This window comes from Pan troglodytes, chromosome 6 (assembly GCF_028858775.2).
Source record: "Pan troglodytes isolate AG18354 chromosome 6, NHGRI_mPanTro3-v2.0_pri, whole genome shotgun sequence".
Classification (NCBI taxonomy): domain Eukaryota; kingdom Metazoa; phylum Chordata; class Mammalia; order Primates; family Hominidae; genus Pan; species Pan troglodytes.
In genome coordinates, this window is record NC_072404.2 from 34,523,148 (window position 1) to 34,539,001 (window position 15,854).

Here is a 15,854-nt window from a genome sequence, read left to right on the forward strand (position 1 = left end):
AGTCATGGAATCACAACAAGGGAAGAGACCTTTAAGGGTCATTTAGTTCAATGAGCCCTCTCAAGCTTCACTCTTGTTCGTGAGATTTCAGTCCTCCACTCTTTGAACACCTCCAATAGCAAGCAACTCCGTATTTTCCAAGACTCCCTAGGCTAACTTTAAGCAGAAACCTGGTTTCTTAAAATTTCCAATCATTGTTTTCATTTCCGTCCGTTGGCAAATGGAAACACGCTTGCATTGAAGAATCTATTCTTGTTCCCCTGAGGAAAGTCTAATTCTTTTCTGTGTGATTTTAGTATTAAGTGTACTTGATTTATTCTTATTCTTTTAAAAGTGTTAATTTTCCACCAAATGGAAAATATTATTAATCAAACACACCCTTCCTGAATGGAAGTAGACATTTTGCTGTATTCGCTTCTTAATACGAGCACCCTGGAGATTAAAATGCCAGAACTCGATTCAGGTATTTGAACGATGTTCATTTTAGACACAATGGCAGGCCAGCAGGAAGACAATGTGAGAGCGGCCATTCATGTGAAATACAAAACCCTCGGCCGCTTTCTTCACCTACCCAAAGACTTAGCCCTGCTATGAAACCAGGCCTGAAACTGCGGCTGCGTAGAGTAACAGGGTAACAAGGAAGAAGAGAGGCACTGGGCAGCAGCTCAAATGCCTGGCTGGATCATAATGATTGTGTTTGTGAACTAGGGTGACAGGAAGGCCCACCACCTCTGAGAGTGTTGCTTTTAAAACTAATTATTTTGATTGCCCAAAAGATTTATGTTTACTATATAAAATTTAGAAACAAAAAAAAAGCCATAGATTTCCCAAGTTAACCATTTGGTATATTATTTATCCTTTCATAGTAAGTAACCTTGGTGATTATATTTAGTGGAGTTACTTGAAATAGATCGTTTAGTTTTCCTATAGCTTTTGTATGGATATATTATTCTTTACAGCCATACAAATAAGCACTATTGGTGGTAGTTGGAGTATTTACAAAAGTGGAAATATTTGGTAATTTTATTTGAAAGTGATCTGCCATGACAATGTAGTTCTCTTTGGCCTGGGGCACCCTGTATAGAAGCACGGCTTTGGATGATTCTTTGATGTGCGTGGGTTCAAGGCTCAGGAGGGCATTGCTTACCACACACCAAACCATAGGCCTTCTCGGGATTTCTTCAAAGAAATACTAAACGATCCATTGGACAGAAAAGTGCAGCTTTGTCTAATGACCTAGACTGCCTTTGCAGACTTCTAATTCTTTTCTTTCCTTTCTCTTAGATGGAGCGACAAATGTCAGTGAACTCCAGCATCATGGGGATGCAAGGTCCAAATCTCAGCAACCCCTGTGCTTCTCCCCAGGTCCAGCCAATGCATTCAGAAGCCAAAATGGTAAGTAACAGTTATAATCACCCTTTCATTATTCTGTGACTTTTTCTTTTGAATTTTACTCTGACTCCAAAACCTTAGTTAAGCTAGGTAGAGGGCTCCATCTTTGTTTTGGTGAATGAAAGGCAGTGCAGAGACTGCCTCTCTTTTTGAGGATGTTTGTTACAGAGCCTTGGTGTCAGATAATCATGTAACAAGCACTGGATTGGCAAGTGGTATTAATGAAAGGAACATTTAGGAGTTTTGGTAGATCCATACAAGTTGGGGTAGGATATACCCAAGCATGTATATATTTGCTCAACATGTGAAATAATAAAAATAATACAAAACTACTCATTCTTCAAGGTAGTTATAGTTTCAATGCCACTCTTCCTGTCCCCATATTCATTAAGACAGAAGCTTGATGCTTAAACACACACTGGTATGAAAATGTTTTGTGTTTTCTGTTATATTGTCAGAAGTGACATTGATTTGAAAGGATGAGAGCCTTATTTTCTTGCAACCCTTACTGAAAGGCATGATTTCAGGTGAAAATCTTCAGTGATTTTTAACATATGTTACATGTTTGCAGTAAGGTCAGTCTTTCCAATCACAGATAGAGTTATGCATCTATATTCTACCAAATATTAGCAAAACCAATGCAATATGTGTCTGTCTTTGCAATATAAAGTGAGCTTGGTGATTATATTTAGTGGAGTTACTTGAAATAGGTCATTTAGTTTACATATAGTTTAATTCTCATGCCACAATTAATAAGGTATCACATGACTGCAAAATACACTGCAGCAAACTTTCTAGCATCTGATATTGGATAAGGATAGCTTGTGCTAGAAGTTGGAGATTAATCTGGTCTGCTGACTGGCAGCATTAGAGACTGTATCTGATGGTTGGTGTGAGGATGTTGTTGACAGTTCTGAAAGTTAGCCATCAATTCCCGTGCAGGGTGGAGTCAGACCCAGTGACTTCCTTTTCAATGTCAGCAAGAGTTTTCTCATGCCTGCTTTGGTCACTTTCTCTTGGAAACTTCACGCATTTGACTTGCAGCTTCTTGACCCGAGGAATCAACTGAGCTCCCAGTGTTGGCTACCTTGGGCAAATAAAATCTGTGGTCGAGAGAGTTCTCTTTGCTGTGCCACAGTCCCTGTGATGTGCCAAATGGCACCAGCATTTGCAGCAAAGCTCGTTAAATCTTTTTGGAATGGGCAAATATTTTTTCAACTTGAGCCCTGCTGAGCCAAACCAAATACTTGCTGGCAGAATAAAGTTCAAACTGGCAACGGTTTTGGAGACCAAAGTAATGCCATATATCTTTTTTTTTTTTTTTAAAAAAAAAAAGAAAGAAAGAAAAGAAAAAATGAACTGTGAAGGTACTTAAGAAAAATAAATGTAAGTTCTTCATGTATATGAATAAATACTCAGGGTCTGTGTCTGAGATGTTACTCCCTGTGGTTTACCTTGGAATCTTCTTATCTGCTTCAGGGTCTGTACCTTTTGGAGGGACCTTCCAGATAGATATTAGGTAGATTCTAAAACACAATTCCAAACTGAATTTCTCTGCCAGTTGATTTTCACTGGATTTTATGCCACTGCTTGACTCAAAAGTGTCCTTCTTCTCTTCTTGCTGGCAAAGAAGGAAAATGCTTCCAAAGGTGGTGCAGGTTTATACTTATTTATACGTATGAAATAAATCATATGATTTGGCAAATGAATAGTGAATCATGTCAGTTGGAAACAAAGGGAACTGGTCTGTACTTATAAAAATAGTTTTACCCCACAAATGTTTGTTGGGTTAAATTTACTGAGTAAGCACACCACGAGGCTGATTCATGTTCTAAGAAAATGAATATTTCCAGGTCCACAGCATCTGAGCTAATGAACTCTATCATAGGGTTGGGGCTTAGGGAGTACAGCTATTCTCTGCCCCAAGCTCCCACCTCTACCCCTGTTATTGCCAATACATCAATTTGAAGGGAAAAATGGTAGCATTGGCTGCTCATGTTTGAAAGAATAGTACTGGAAAAATGTTAAGTGAATTTGAATATGTCACTCAGCATCTCTGTTCTTATTATGCTTGCATTTTTACTGGAGAAATCAGTTATTGCCATATACTAACCATAGAGTATTTTCTAGCAGCTTTGGGCTGCTCAGATGAAAATCTTTTACGAAATACAAAGTAGTGAAGGAAAAAAAAAAACTTGCACGATTTTAATGTCAGCCAGAGCCTCCCCAGGTTTCTCTGAACTATGGGCTTTGTTGTTCTATGCCTAATTTTCTTCCTGTGTAAGACTGGAATGGATTCCAGATTTCAACTAAAACTCTTGTTTCACTGTTTTCAAGGACTTTTCCAAAGGTCACACATGGACTATTGTGATGAATGCACTCTGCAGGGTGTGTTCCCAGAGCACAGAAGTAACCAGAGAGCTGCAAGGGAGGTGTTGCCCACACCAAAACACTGCAGACTTATTCCCCTGGGGACAATGCTGTCAGAGTGTCCATTTCAAGCTCCCTGTTGGCCACAGACAAAAGCCATTATCCTAAATCTCTGGCGAAACTTGGAGGTCTTAGAAGTGGACAGAAGTTTAAGACAGGATTGCTTTAAATGCACAATTTTGTTAGAATTTTTCTGAGTAGTGATTGCCCATTAGAATGCATCTGTTTTCTTTGCCCCAAATTAGTAATTTCTATTGTGAGAGCAAGCAAACCCAGTGCCTTTATCAAGTTCTCCAGCGCATTAATCTAGGACATCCTAGATCAAGAAGCACATGTGCAAATCTTTTGATTTAATGTACATTAGTGTCAATGTACTGTAGCCACATCTGTCCAAGCTATTTTTATCATAATTCTGGCTAATTATAATTTCATTTTATGGATTCATTTTCTGAAGAATTAAGTCAACAGACATGGCTTCACAATGCACATATTGGATTTCTTTTGGGGGTCAGAGCAGACTCAGAGCTCTGAGAGCCTTCTGTCTTTCTAACCTCTCAACATCATAGGCTCTTCCTTCTAGATTCCTGGGAGCAATGCGTGTCTTAGATGAAAGTGGGATCTGCTAGAAAGAAATTCACTGATAGATACCTGGTGGACATTTTTAACATTCAAAGGGGAAAAGGAGGAAAGGAAGGGGTAGGGGAAATGCAAACCATCCTGGGACACATTTCCAGTCTCTATAGCATGCAGATGATTCTGTACTAATGTGGTTATGGTGTTCTCAGAGTTATGTAGATATGTGTTCATTTCTATTTATGGGAATTAGACCAATTCTATTAAGCTTTGAAAGAGGTTTTTGTTTTTATTTTAAAGAAACCAGTAACGATTTGGAAGCTAAATAAGCAGTGAGGGTTAGGGGTGGAGACGTGGCCATACACCTGTCTTGTGTCTCATTAACTATGAGGTGGCTACTACTGTATAGGACTGATTAAAATGATGGAGGGCTCTGACCACTCTGCCCAGGTTTCACCTTCAGTTTATTCAGAGTTAGTGAAGGCTAGAGAGTGTTGATACTAGGAATGACAGTAGGAAAAAGATATGTACAGGTGTGACCTGATTTTCTCCTCAGTACAGCCCCACAACAGAGATATTGTCCCTGTTTGTTTGTTTGTTTGTTTGTTTGAGGCAGGATCTCACTCTGTCACCCTGGTTGGAGTGCAGTGGCATGACTATGGCTCACTGCAGCCTCGAATTCCTGGGCTGAAGCAATCCTTCCACCTCAGCCTCCTGAGTAGCTACGATTACAAGTGTGCACCTAGCTAGATTTTTTTATTTTTTTGTCGAGACAGGATCTCACTATGTTGGCCAGACTGGTCTCAAATTCCTAGCCTCAGGAGATCTTCCTGCCTCAGTCTCCCAAAGTGTTGGGATTATAGGCATGAGCCGCCATGCCTGGCCTATTGTCCCCACTTTACAGCTGAGGCAACTGAGGCTACAAACGGTTAATAAAACTGGCCCAGTGACACAACACTTAGCAAACACTAAAGTTTCAGACTCCAGTAACAAAGCTTTTTGATCACAACATTGATCCTTTGGATAAAAATATCATATGGCTACCAGATAGATGTCAGTAACCAGCAGATTAAATCAGATTCCCTTGGGTTAATTTATATTTACATAAAAATGGGAGACAAGGATGGCAAGGATAGTTTATACCTCCAAATAACCTGGAAAAGATGTAGAGTGGTTAGCAGCATTCCTGCTTGGTTTAAACAGGACTCTGTAGCCTCACTAACTGGCACAGCTTCACTGTTCTTTATCCAAACACATTCTTGTCTTGACTTTTCTTATTTTACACGTGTGTCTCTCTCCATTGATTGAAAACTCCTTGAAGATGATCTTTGCATCGTGCAAGCTCCTTGTACTGAGAAAGGCCCCATGAATGAGAAATGAATTCAATTGAGTTTGAGTTGAGTTGAATTAAAATAATGGGAAGGAACAAACCCTAGAAATGCTGATGAAGGTGGGATGAAGTGGGATAAATCCAGATGAATTCTAAGCTAAGTAATCAGCCTATCAAGAGTAGCTGACTTCCTTTGATTTCTTTGAAAAATACCTAAATCTGTCATTTTTTTTTTTCCTGGAGAGAAAAGCAGTATGTCTGTTCCTTTGAAAACAGAAGTTGGAATGTCTTTGTCTTCCTTGGAGTTGAGCATCAGTACTAAATGCTATTTCTTCCATTGTGTTGGACTGGTCATGCTGTATTTTGATCATTTATTGTCAATACCTCGTCTATAGTTAGGTTTGCAATTTATTGAATAGATACCTAAGTACACGCATTAATGAATCAATGAAAGAAGCTAAAAGGATGAGAAAGACAAGGCATCTTAGAAATGGAGACTACTTAGTTAGAACCTTCTCCAATTCCCTCTTTTCACAAGTGAGGACACTGAGGCCCACTAAAGATTTAGGGAGATAAAGCCATATTTTAAACACAAAACTGGACCCTGAGCTTGGGCCTTCACATTTCTACCTAGAATTGTGATTTCTCTGTCAGCTGCACTGACACATTACTAACAGTGCTTCTGTCGGCTTGTGGTTTCCTCCGCACAGCCTGGCAGACAAGAACTAGGGAGGTATGGTGAGCAATCCGTGGTTGCATATCCACTTTGTTTTGAATGTCAACCTGGGTGTGTTTGTGTTTGCCTTTCCCCTCCCTAATTATCGAGCTGGATAACTGTTTGCCTACGGTGCCCCTTGGCCACCCACTGTCCAACAGATAAATCACAGAGGAGCCTGGCTCCAGATGGAGTTGCCTGGAAAGCTTATACACATGAAAAGACAGTCTCCAGGTAACATCTCTCTGGCACTCCTGAAAAATGCAGTTCTTCGATTTGCCTATTTGCTTTAATCATCCCCAGCTTCACTTCCTAAAAGTCCAGGAATAAAAAGCAATGAATGAATAGGCTGTCTGCTTCTCAGAAGCTTTGTGACCAGAAGGAAGTGCTATTGACTTTAAAGAAGCTCTCATCAACTTTTGAATCATGCCAGCAGCCATGTGACCCTGTAGCCTGTGATCAAAACATGATGATGATGGGCTGAAGTAAGATGACCACGTTTCTCAGAATGCTCCTCCCTCATTGCTGTGAAAACCACTGTCCACCATGCAGATGAATAGGAATTACGTAAGATTCCATGACAACAGCAGCAACAATAACAATCTACAGTCTCACTTGTATGTATGCTGTGTCTCACCTTAAAAGCGATTTTCCTTCTTAAAACACCATGGTAGAAAGTAGTTATTGCTAGCCTGAATCAAGCACTTATGTATATGGTAGGAGCTATGTTAAGCATCTTGCAATATATTCTCAATTTTTAGAACAATTTGATGAGGTAGATATTCTTTTTTCTTTCTTTTTTTGTTTTCTGAGACATCCTGCTCTATCAACCAGACTAAAGTGCAGTGGAGTGACCATGGCTCACTGCAGCCTCAAACTTGCAGGCTCAAGTAATCCTCCCACGTACTAGGTGGTGCAGCTAGTAACTAGGACTGCAGATGTGCCACCACACCCAGATAATTTTTTTTTTTTTTTTTTTGAGACAGAGTCTCCCTATGTCGCTTAGGCTCATCTTGGAACTCCTAGGTTCAAGCAATCCTCGCACTTCAACCTCCCAGACTGCTAGGATTACAGGCATGAGCCACCACGCTTGGCCCAGATAGTGTCCTTAATCTTATTTTACGAGTGAATAAACTGAAAGGTTGGGTATGTTGTAGAGCATGCAGTTGGTAAAATATGGTCTGGGATGTGAACCCAAGCACTGGGCTCCTGGTTCTAGCCCTTAATTGTAATGTTTAGCCAGCAGTAGGGATTGTTATCCTGTGAGTTTACATTAGTAGAGCACTTTACAAATTGCAAACTGCTTCCATGTACATCATATTGTTGGGGCTTCATAGCAACCCTGTAGGATCAACAGGGAAAATTACTATGCTTGTTTTATAGACACAGAGAGGTTAAGTGACTTTTCCAGGATCACTCAGTGGTATAACCAGGACCTGAGCCCAGGTCTTCTTTGATTTTTGTCCTGTTTCTATTATATCATGCTATCCCTGGCGTTCCCATGGTAACTTATTCTGAATAAAAGCATGCCTTTATAAAAATAAAGCTCAGTTGTATAAAGTAAGATTAGGCTCAAATTAGTAGCTCAGGCCCCACCACCTCTTTGCTTATGCCTATTAAACTCTCTAGACCTCATCAACTAAATATTGGAGAGGAGTCTTCTCTAAATCTCTGTCTGGCTGAGACAAGTGCTGAATTTGAGTTTAGCTATTGTTATTAAAGAATTAAAAGCAATAGCACTTTGAGACTAACACTGAGAGCTAACAGAAACCCCATCTCCTTTCTGCCGGCTAGAAGTATGACGTTTTATATGCCATTGCCACTTTGCCCATTTAAACTGTAGAAAGTTTAATTTAGGAATATATCATGTCATCTTAAAAATAAAATGTAAATGATTAGATTATGAGGTCATTGATAAGAGAAGGGCTAGCAACCATCTATTTATATTTCTGCAGAAAAGAATAAGTTCTTACAGAGTTTGTATTCCATGACCTGATCAGAACTCCAAATACACGAGAATATACATTTGATTATGTGTCTTGAAAACAAGAATTGAGAGATGATTAATTGCCTATGAATCACCAAATTCCAAAACAGCAAGGGAGTTCAGGGATTCTTTTGGCAAAATCCTTTCTTTTGAGAAAAAAAAGGCCTGAAGTTCAAGTTAATAACTTGTCTAAGGTCAAGAAGCTAATGAATGGAAGAAGGAGAATTAGAACCCAGGTTCCTGATTTTCAAGTGTGTTGAACTTCCCTCTGTATATACTATCAAGTTTGATGGGGAAAGTCATCCGCTGGTTGCTGTGAGAGTGGCCTTTCTAAGGTGATAGCTTATGAAGCATTTTCTGCAATTTGGTTATTGAAGCGAAGTACACAGGGGTGAAAGGGGCCAATCAGCTTTTCCCTTCTATGTCAACTGGGAATTGAAGCTGATCATCAAATTCCCCGAAGGAATGGGCTCAATTCTCTATGATTCTTCCAGAGACTTGGTGGTCTTGACTTGGCTTATTTGCCAGCCAGCATATGAATACATGCTGAGGATTTCATCCCTTGGCACCTAGTACAAAATGCCTTGGTTTTGCTTGTCACCAACCCAAATCCCCATGTTTTCTCGCTGTTTTCTTTGTGCCTGCATGGGTCTTCCTCGGGTTCTAGAGCTCCACATCATGCTGGGTGTGGAGTGGTGAATGAGCCCACTGCTCACACAAGCACAGAGGGGTTTTGAAACGCCCCTTTCCATCCCATCTTTTCTCTGGGCCCTACCTTCTCCACCCTCACAACCAGCTCCTTGTACACACACTCAGACATTCTCCTAGGACTCATTGTCTTCTCGGTTTTATTTCTTTCTCTTTCTGCCAGTATCCACCCTGTTTTGGTAACCACGGCAACTGGTGAAATACAATGCCAATATTTGCTAGCTGCCTCTGTCACCCAGCCCAGCACGCGCATTGCTGGGTCTTGTTTTTATGTTTGTTTAATGTTCCTGAGCCTGAATTCAGATGCATCTGGGCAAAAAAAACTGCATATGGTTTGAGTCAGAACACCCCCTCTCAGACAAAGTTTTCAAGAGCCTCTTTCTTGTGTATTTGTGGACGTGTGAGCACGCGTGTGTCCCTGTCTGCTTTGGAACATTGTGCGAATAAGTTCAGCTGTGTCAGAAAAGCCAGGAAAAAAAAAGGAAATTTAACAATCTTGTTACAGGGAAGTTCTGCTTTGCAGAGATATATTTTGGTCATTTTCTTGGAATGTTTGTAGCTTACACTTCCAAGATTTTTGCCAGCACAGCTAATAATGAAAGTTTGCTTTGCACTTTGGGATGATGACTCTGTCTTGCTTTTTTTTTTTTTTTTTTTTTTTTTTTTGTGGGAAGCACAGAAGATCTATCTGGAAATTTGTGCCTTGATAGGGATGGAAGGTGGGGCATTCGGGTAGACAGAGGAGGCAAAGTTTTCCTAAAGGTTTAGGGTTGTTTTTTTTTTTCTTAAAACCCAAGAATCCAATCTTGAAGTTTAAACTACAAAGAGTATGTTTTCCCTTTTGGTATCCTTTTAAAATTGTCTTTTTATCACTTGTTTGAGAAGCTGGATTGTACTAAATGATTGTTGTATTGCTGTAGTGTGAATAAGATGAATCATTAGCTTTGCAGGATACTTAGGTCCCAGACAATAAAGGCATGCCTCAATTATTTTTATTTCAAAACTGTATACGCAGTCCCCAGGACAGAAGTGTTCAAGGAGGATGAGATTTTAATCCAACTGTGGCCTTGTATTCCAGAGATTAAAAGTGCAACCAGAGAGCCGAGTCAGTAACCTTGATTTCAAAATAGAGCCAGGATCTGAGGTGTAAGGAGCACACTTGGGTAGAATTTCAGAGCTGGTAAAGTGTTTCACATGCACCCTTTTCTGGAACTTCCTTCTCCCTTTTGGCACCTTGCATAGGAACATGTTGCACCCATGTTTCCAAGGTACCTGAGCCTCAGTTTGGTCCAGTGTTCCTGCCAGCCCCTTCTCCTCCACTCATCTCTGCACACCATGATCTCGCTCCAGGAGCCCCTCTCAGGAGCCCGGCATTTTCCTGAGGGCTTCTTGCTGCCTCTGGCTGCCCCGCCTAGACTTGCATACAATCCCTGTTTGCTGCTGCAAACTCCACTCCTTTTGTCAAGACTCAGCTCAAATGTACCTTTCCTGTGAAGTCTTCTTGCCTTCCCCAGGTGGGCAGGAGCCATGCCTTCTTCTAGGACAGACTCCACTTGCACTGTTTGTCTCTTCCTCATGGAGCTTTACTGTGTTGTCATTGTCCATGGACCTGCCTCACCGCCAGCCTGCAAGCTCCATGAGAGCTGGGGCCAGTTTGATTCAGCTCCGTGTCCCCAGTTTGCCATCTCTCCTGTACTTGCTAGGTGCCCAGTAAACATTTGCTGATAGAATGAAGGAAGAAAAGTCGGATAAACTAATTGAGATGGTGTTACTGTGATTTAATATGTCATCCCACACTGTGGGCTACTTTTTAAGTTCCAGGGAGAAGATAAGATTTAAATCATAATTTAATTCTACCATTTAATCGTAATGATAGAATTCAAGGACCCATGATAAGTAGGTGGGAGAGAGACACTGAACAGGTGTGAATTCTATCCAAAATTCCCCAGATATCTACGTTGGTACCTGGGGTCTCTGCCAGCCACAGTCAAGTGCAGCTCTACAGAGAAGCCCTGCATGAGGCCTCTTGACCCCTGGTGTGGCACCATCTGAAGGTGTGGTGGCCTTATATCAAATGCTTTAGCACTTTAGTACTGAAATCCCCTTGCTGCAGGCCCAAGGCTTCAGTAGTTCAAAAAAAAAAAAAAAAAAACTAACAAAAAAAACAGGTTAATGGATTCCAGTATAGTTTTGATCCAAACACATAGGTGTAAACTAAACTTTTTGCCTTCAATACATAGAGGCAAAGGAATGTGTTAAAATGAAAATTTCCTTTGCCTTTTTTCTCTGTTCATATATGTAATATATCAAAATTGGGTTCACACTAAATATACAGTTTATATCATGCTTTTACAATTTTTATGAGTATTTTTTCCTATCAAGTGCCTTTTGAAAACATTTTAATAATTTTCTAATTTATCTTATGGGGTATCACTTAAAAATTTAACTATTTCCTCATTTCTATTTCTGGATATTTGAATTTTCTCTACTAGAGATAGTCCTTTGATTATAAAAATTAGAAAGACAAAAAAATCTGAAACTAATTACATCTTTACTTAGTTCCTTAGGATAGATTTTCAGAATTAGGATTAACAGGCCAAAGGGAATAAACATTATAACCCTTCCAAATTTCTTAAAATTTATACTAAATTGTATTTATTTCTATAATACAGGAGGATGTTCATCTCACAGCATTTTCAGAAATATTTAACATTATCATTTTAAGCAAGATTTTGCCAATTTTTGTTTGCATTTCTTACATTATAGGTAATGCTGAAAGTTGTCTTAAATATTTTTTGGCCGCTTGATTTTATTCTTTGATAAATTTCTTTACTTTAAGGTGAAGGTGATTCTTCTTCTTTGTGGTCAGTACCAGAATCCAGGGAACTAGTAATAGAGCAAATTGTCCTTCCTCTGCTGCATTTTGAAAATTCTTACTGATTAACCAGCTTCACCACCTTACTTTACTAATTATACTTTCATTCTCTAAGACTAAATGCATAATTTAAAATACACTTAATCTTTTTTTGTTTTTTTGTGTGTGGATTTTTTGTTTTGTATTACTTTTTTTGCTTGGAAGCAGTGTTTAGAGGTTTGTTTCTATTCTAAGCTTAAGCTTTCTGATTTTTACAGTTATACAGCTTATGTGATACAAAAATATTGGCTTCTCCAGGATTATTACTGTGGCTCTTTCATATTTTCTGTGTTTATCTAACCAAGACTTTGATTATTTAAATATATGCCTAAGTAGCTGAAATAAATCAGAGATGTGTTTGTGTCATTCACAGTGTTCTGAGGTAGGATTACAGGGATCCTGCTCTTATCCCATTTATGACAAATCAATCTCTGGCCATTTTTATTTCCTCAGTCACTATGTACGTATATAGATTTATGTTAGTTAAACTTTATCATTATCATTGGGTGGGTAAGTGTTGCTGACTCCATTCTCAAGCAAGAAAGTTAAACAGAAAATATAAGGAGTGTAAGTGTTATTAATGGAGTATTCTTTTAAAGTTGAGTGAGTCCTCTGTTAACCAGGTTGTAACCTCCTTACTAGTGTCTAGGCTCCCTGAGGGGGAGGGATCTGAACACCTGGCATATAGTTGCTAGAAAATATCTATTTATCAAATGAATAAATATGAATAATTAATTATATAATAGTATTAAACATTCACTGAGTGGTAGTCATGGGCCATATTACTGTGTGCTTCCTCTCTCTCTCTTTTTTTTTTAATGGAATTTTGTTCTGTTATCCCTGCTGGAGTGCAGTGGTAGAATCATAGCTCACTGCTGCCTCAAATTCTTGGGCTCAAGCGATTCTCCCACCTCAGCTTCCCAAGTAGCTGGGACTACAGGCAGATGCCACCATGCCCAGCTATTTTTAAATTTTTTACAGAGACAGGGTCTCGCGATGTTGACCAGTCTCAAACTCCTGGCCTCAAGCAATCCTCACATCTGGGCCTCCCAAAGCTCTGGGATTACAGGCATGAGCCCCAACACCTGGCCCCATGTGCTTGCTATGTGGTAAGGAGTCAGCAAGGAACTACACACAAAGCACTATATGGTTTTTTGTTTGTTTGTTTGTTTTGTTTTGTTTTGAGACAGAGTTTCGCTCTTGTTGCCCAGGCTGGAGTACAGTGGTGTGATCTCGGCTCACTGCAACCTCCGCTTCCCGGGTTCAAGCATTTCTCCTGCCTCACCCTCCCGAGTAGCTGGGATTACAGGCACGCGCCGCCACGCCCGGCTAATTTTGTATTTTTAGTAAAGACGGGGTTTCTCCATGTTGTTCAGGCTGGTCTCGAACTCCCGACCTCAGGTGATCCGCCCGCCTCAGCCTCCCAAAGTGCTGGGATTACAGGCATGAGCCACTGTACCGGACCCCACACAAAGCACTCTGTGCACTTACATATATTATCTTCTTTAATTATCCCACTCTCCTATGAGGTGGGTGTCCTCATTTTTGTAGACAAATGAACTGATGTACAGGGGACAGTGCCCAGGATCATTTAGCCAGCAAGTGGCCAACCAAGGATTTGAACCCAGCTCTGGTTTCAAATCTCACATTCTTAGTAACCCTAGAGGACTAGCTGACCCTTCCATGCTGTCTTTGCTTTGGTTACCTTAAAGCAACGTGGTGACTGGATTTCAGGAGGTGTGGACGCATGGAAGCAGTGACAATTAGCCAGCAAATATTTATTATCCATGTCAACTATGTACTTAGGCTCTCTCTCTCTCTCTCTCCCTCTTTTTTTTTTTTTTTTTAACAGTAGGCCCCTGATGTTCCTCTGTGGGTTTTTCCTGGCCATGTTATGAATCCCTAGAACCGTGCATGGAGCACATCATTTCCCTGAACCCAGGGCAACAAGTGGGGAACACAACCACACTGTAATCCTGACCCCAAATGGAGGGCCAGGCTGATCATCCTGTTCCCACCCAGACCTGTGGAGCAAATGCAGCTCAAATCTATACCCCAGTGGAAGCTCAAATCACTATAGGTCATGGAATTTGGGGGTTATTTTTTAATATTTGAAATCTTGAATGTTAAATTGGAAAATACCAAGTCTCTGTATCATTAACAATAATGTTAATAATGACCACTAGCTCATATTTTAAGAACTAGGAAATGTTTTCATACCTTTCACATAGACAATAGGCTACCTTTTCAGGGAAACCACAGCTCTCAGTTGGAATTAAGAATAAAAATTTTTTGCTGTTGTTGTTCTTTTTAAGAAGCAAGATGAAGCATTGATTGAAAACAAAAACAAGGAATCAGACTGCCTAGCTTCAGATCTAGCTGCACCTCCTGGTTTCTTCATCCCTCTGTTCCTCATTTCCCCATTGACAAAATGGGGATAATTTTTAAAGATTAAATGAGGTAACAGAGAAATCATTTAGCACATAGTAATTTCTCTCTCTCTCTCTCTCTGTGTATATATGTATATATATATATATATATAAAAAATATTTTTAACTCCTGTTTCAAAGGATACTTCTGTTTCTTTTACTGGTTTAATTCATATGGTTTAAAACATACTTGTTCAAGGTGCATAGTCTCAGGAAGGAGAAAACTGAGACTAAGAGAGATTAAGTAACTTACTTTAGATCATTCAGCAAAGATATGGTAAAAATCAGTTCTAGCATTCAACTCCTAGCTTTGATTAATGGACTTAGTTACCATGTCCTTTGTAGAGACTTGGATAGAGAAACTCATGGGAGTTATACAGCTGTTACATTGAATTCACCAATTAATTAATTGAAATATGAAAAAGTAAATATGACTTTTAAGATTTTTTACAAATAGTTCAAAATTTATTTTAGAAAACAGAGCTCAGTGCAGTATATTTTCAAATTGTAAACACATGTTATTGTTTTATGGTTTGTTAGTTCACAAGCTTATAAGTACAAAAGCACTTTATAACATTAAACCTTTTAATGTTAAAATATTAGGGCTAAAATTGCACAGAAGACTAAATTCTCACCAAGAAATATATATTAAATTCCACCACCTAAAATAGATTTTTACTATGTCTGTGCAAATTACTTTGAATTATCCAAATATTTGGAATACGTCTAGCCCTGAGACTTAATTATCTAGGTACCCTAAAATGACATGAATCATGCCATGCCAACTTTTGGCATTATTTTTTCCTAAACACCTAGGATCATTTTTGGTTTGCATAAGAGTTTCCCTTATGCTTTGCAAGTGTACTTGGAATAAAGCTAGCAAAGGAGCAAGAACTCCCCAGGCCCTTGGATGGATGTGGTTCGGTCTCCAGGACGTGGTTCAGTAGGCTCTTTGCCAATACACCCTCTGGAACAACCATACCCATGATAACAGAGTGTAAAAAACCTGATTATTTTCAAATCTGATGAATGAGTTCAGCTGTTCGGTAGACCAGTATGGGGTATGTGAGAACATGGGATCACAGCAAAAAGCATGTTTATCTCACTCCGTCATTGCAGTGAACTTTATCTCCTGGGAATTTTCTTAAAGGGCAAGTCTGGACAAAGTCATGGCTTAATGACCAGAGAGTCTACAAGCGAGTTGTTCCTGTGTTCCAGTGAAGCGGAAGACAGGGCCTGAGCTTGTGAGGAAAGATGAGCTAAAGAACTGTGTATGCTCCTTAGACAAAGATAATTTGTCGCATCACCACCATTCATCTCTTAGTTCCCAGCTCACTGTTCCAACAAGTCTGTTTTGTAGATTTCTCATATATTAA

The 15,854-nt window shown here is 39.6% G+C and overlaps 1 protein-coding gene across 12 annotated transcripts in view; it reads left to right on the top strand.

Annotated features, from left to right (window-relative positions):
* Window positions 1-15,854, top strand: part of CREB5 (cAMP responsive element binding protein 5) — a 416,043-nt gene that overhangs the window by 313,690 nt on the left and 86,499 nt on the right. For all 12 annotated transcript variants that reach the window (XM_009452831.5, XM_063815284.1, XM_054687448.2 and 9 more), the window contains one exon: window positions 1,285-1,395. In XM_009452831.5, coding sequence (XP_009451106.2) covers window positions 1,285-1,395 — 111 coding nt within the window. The remainder of the gene's footprint in view (window positions 1-1,284; window positions 1,396-15,854) is intronic.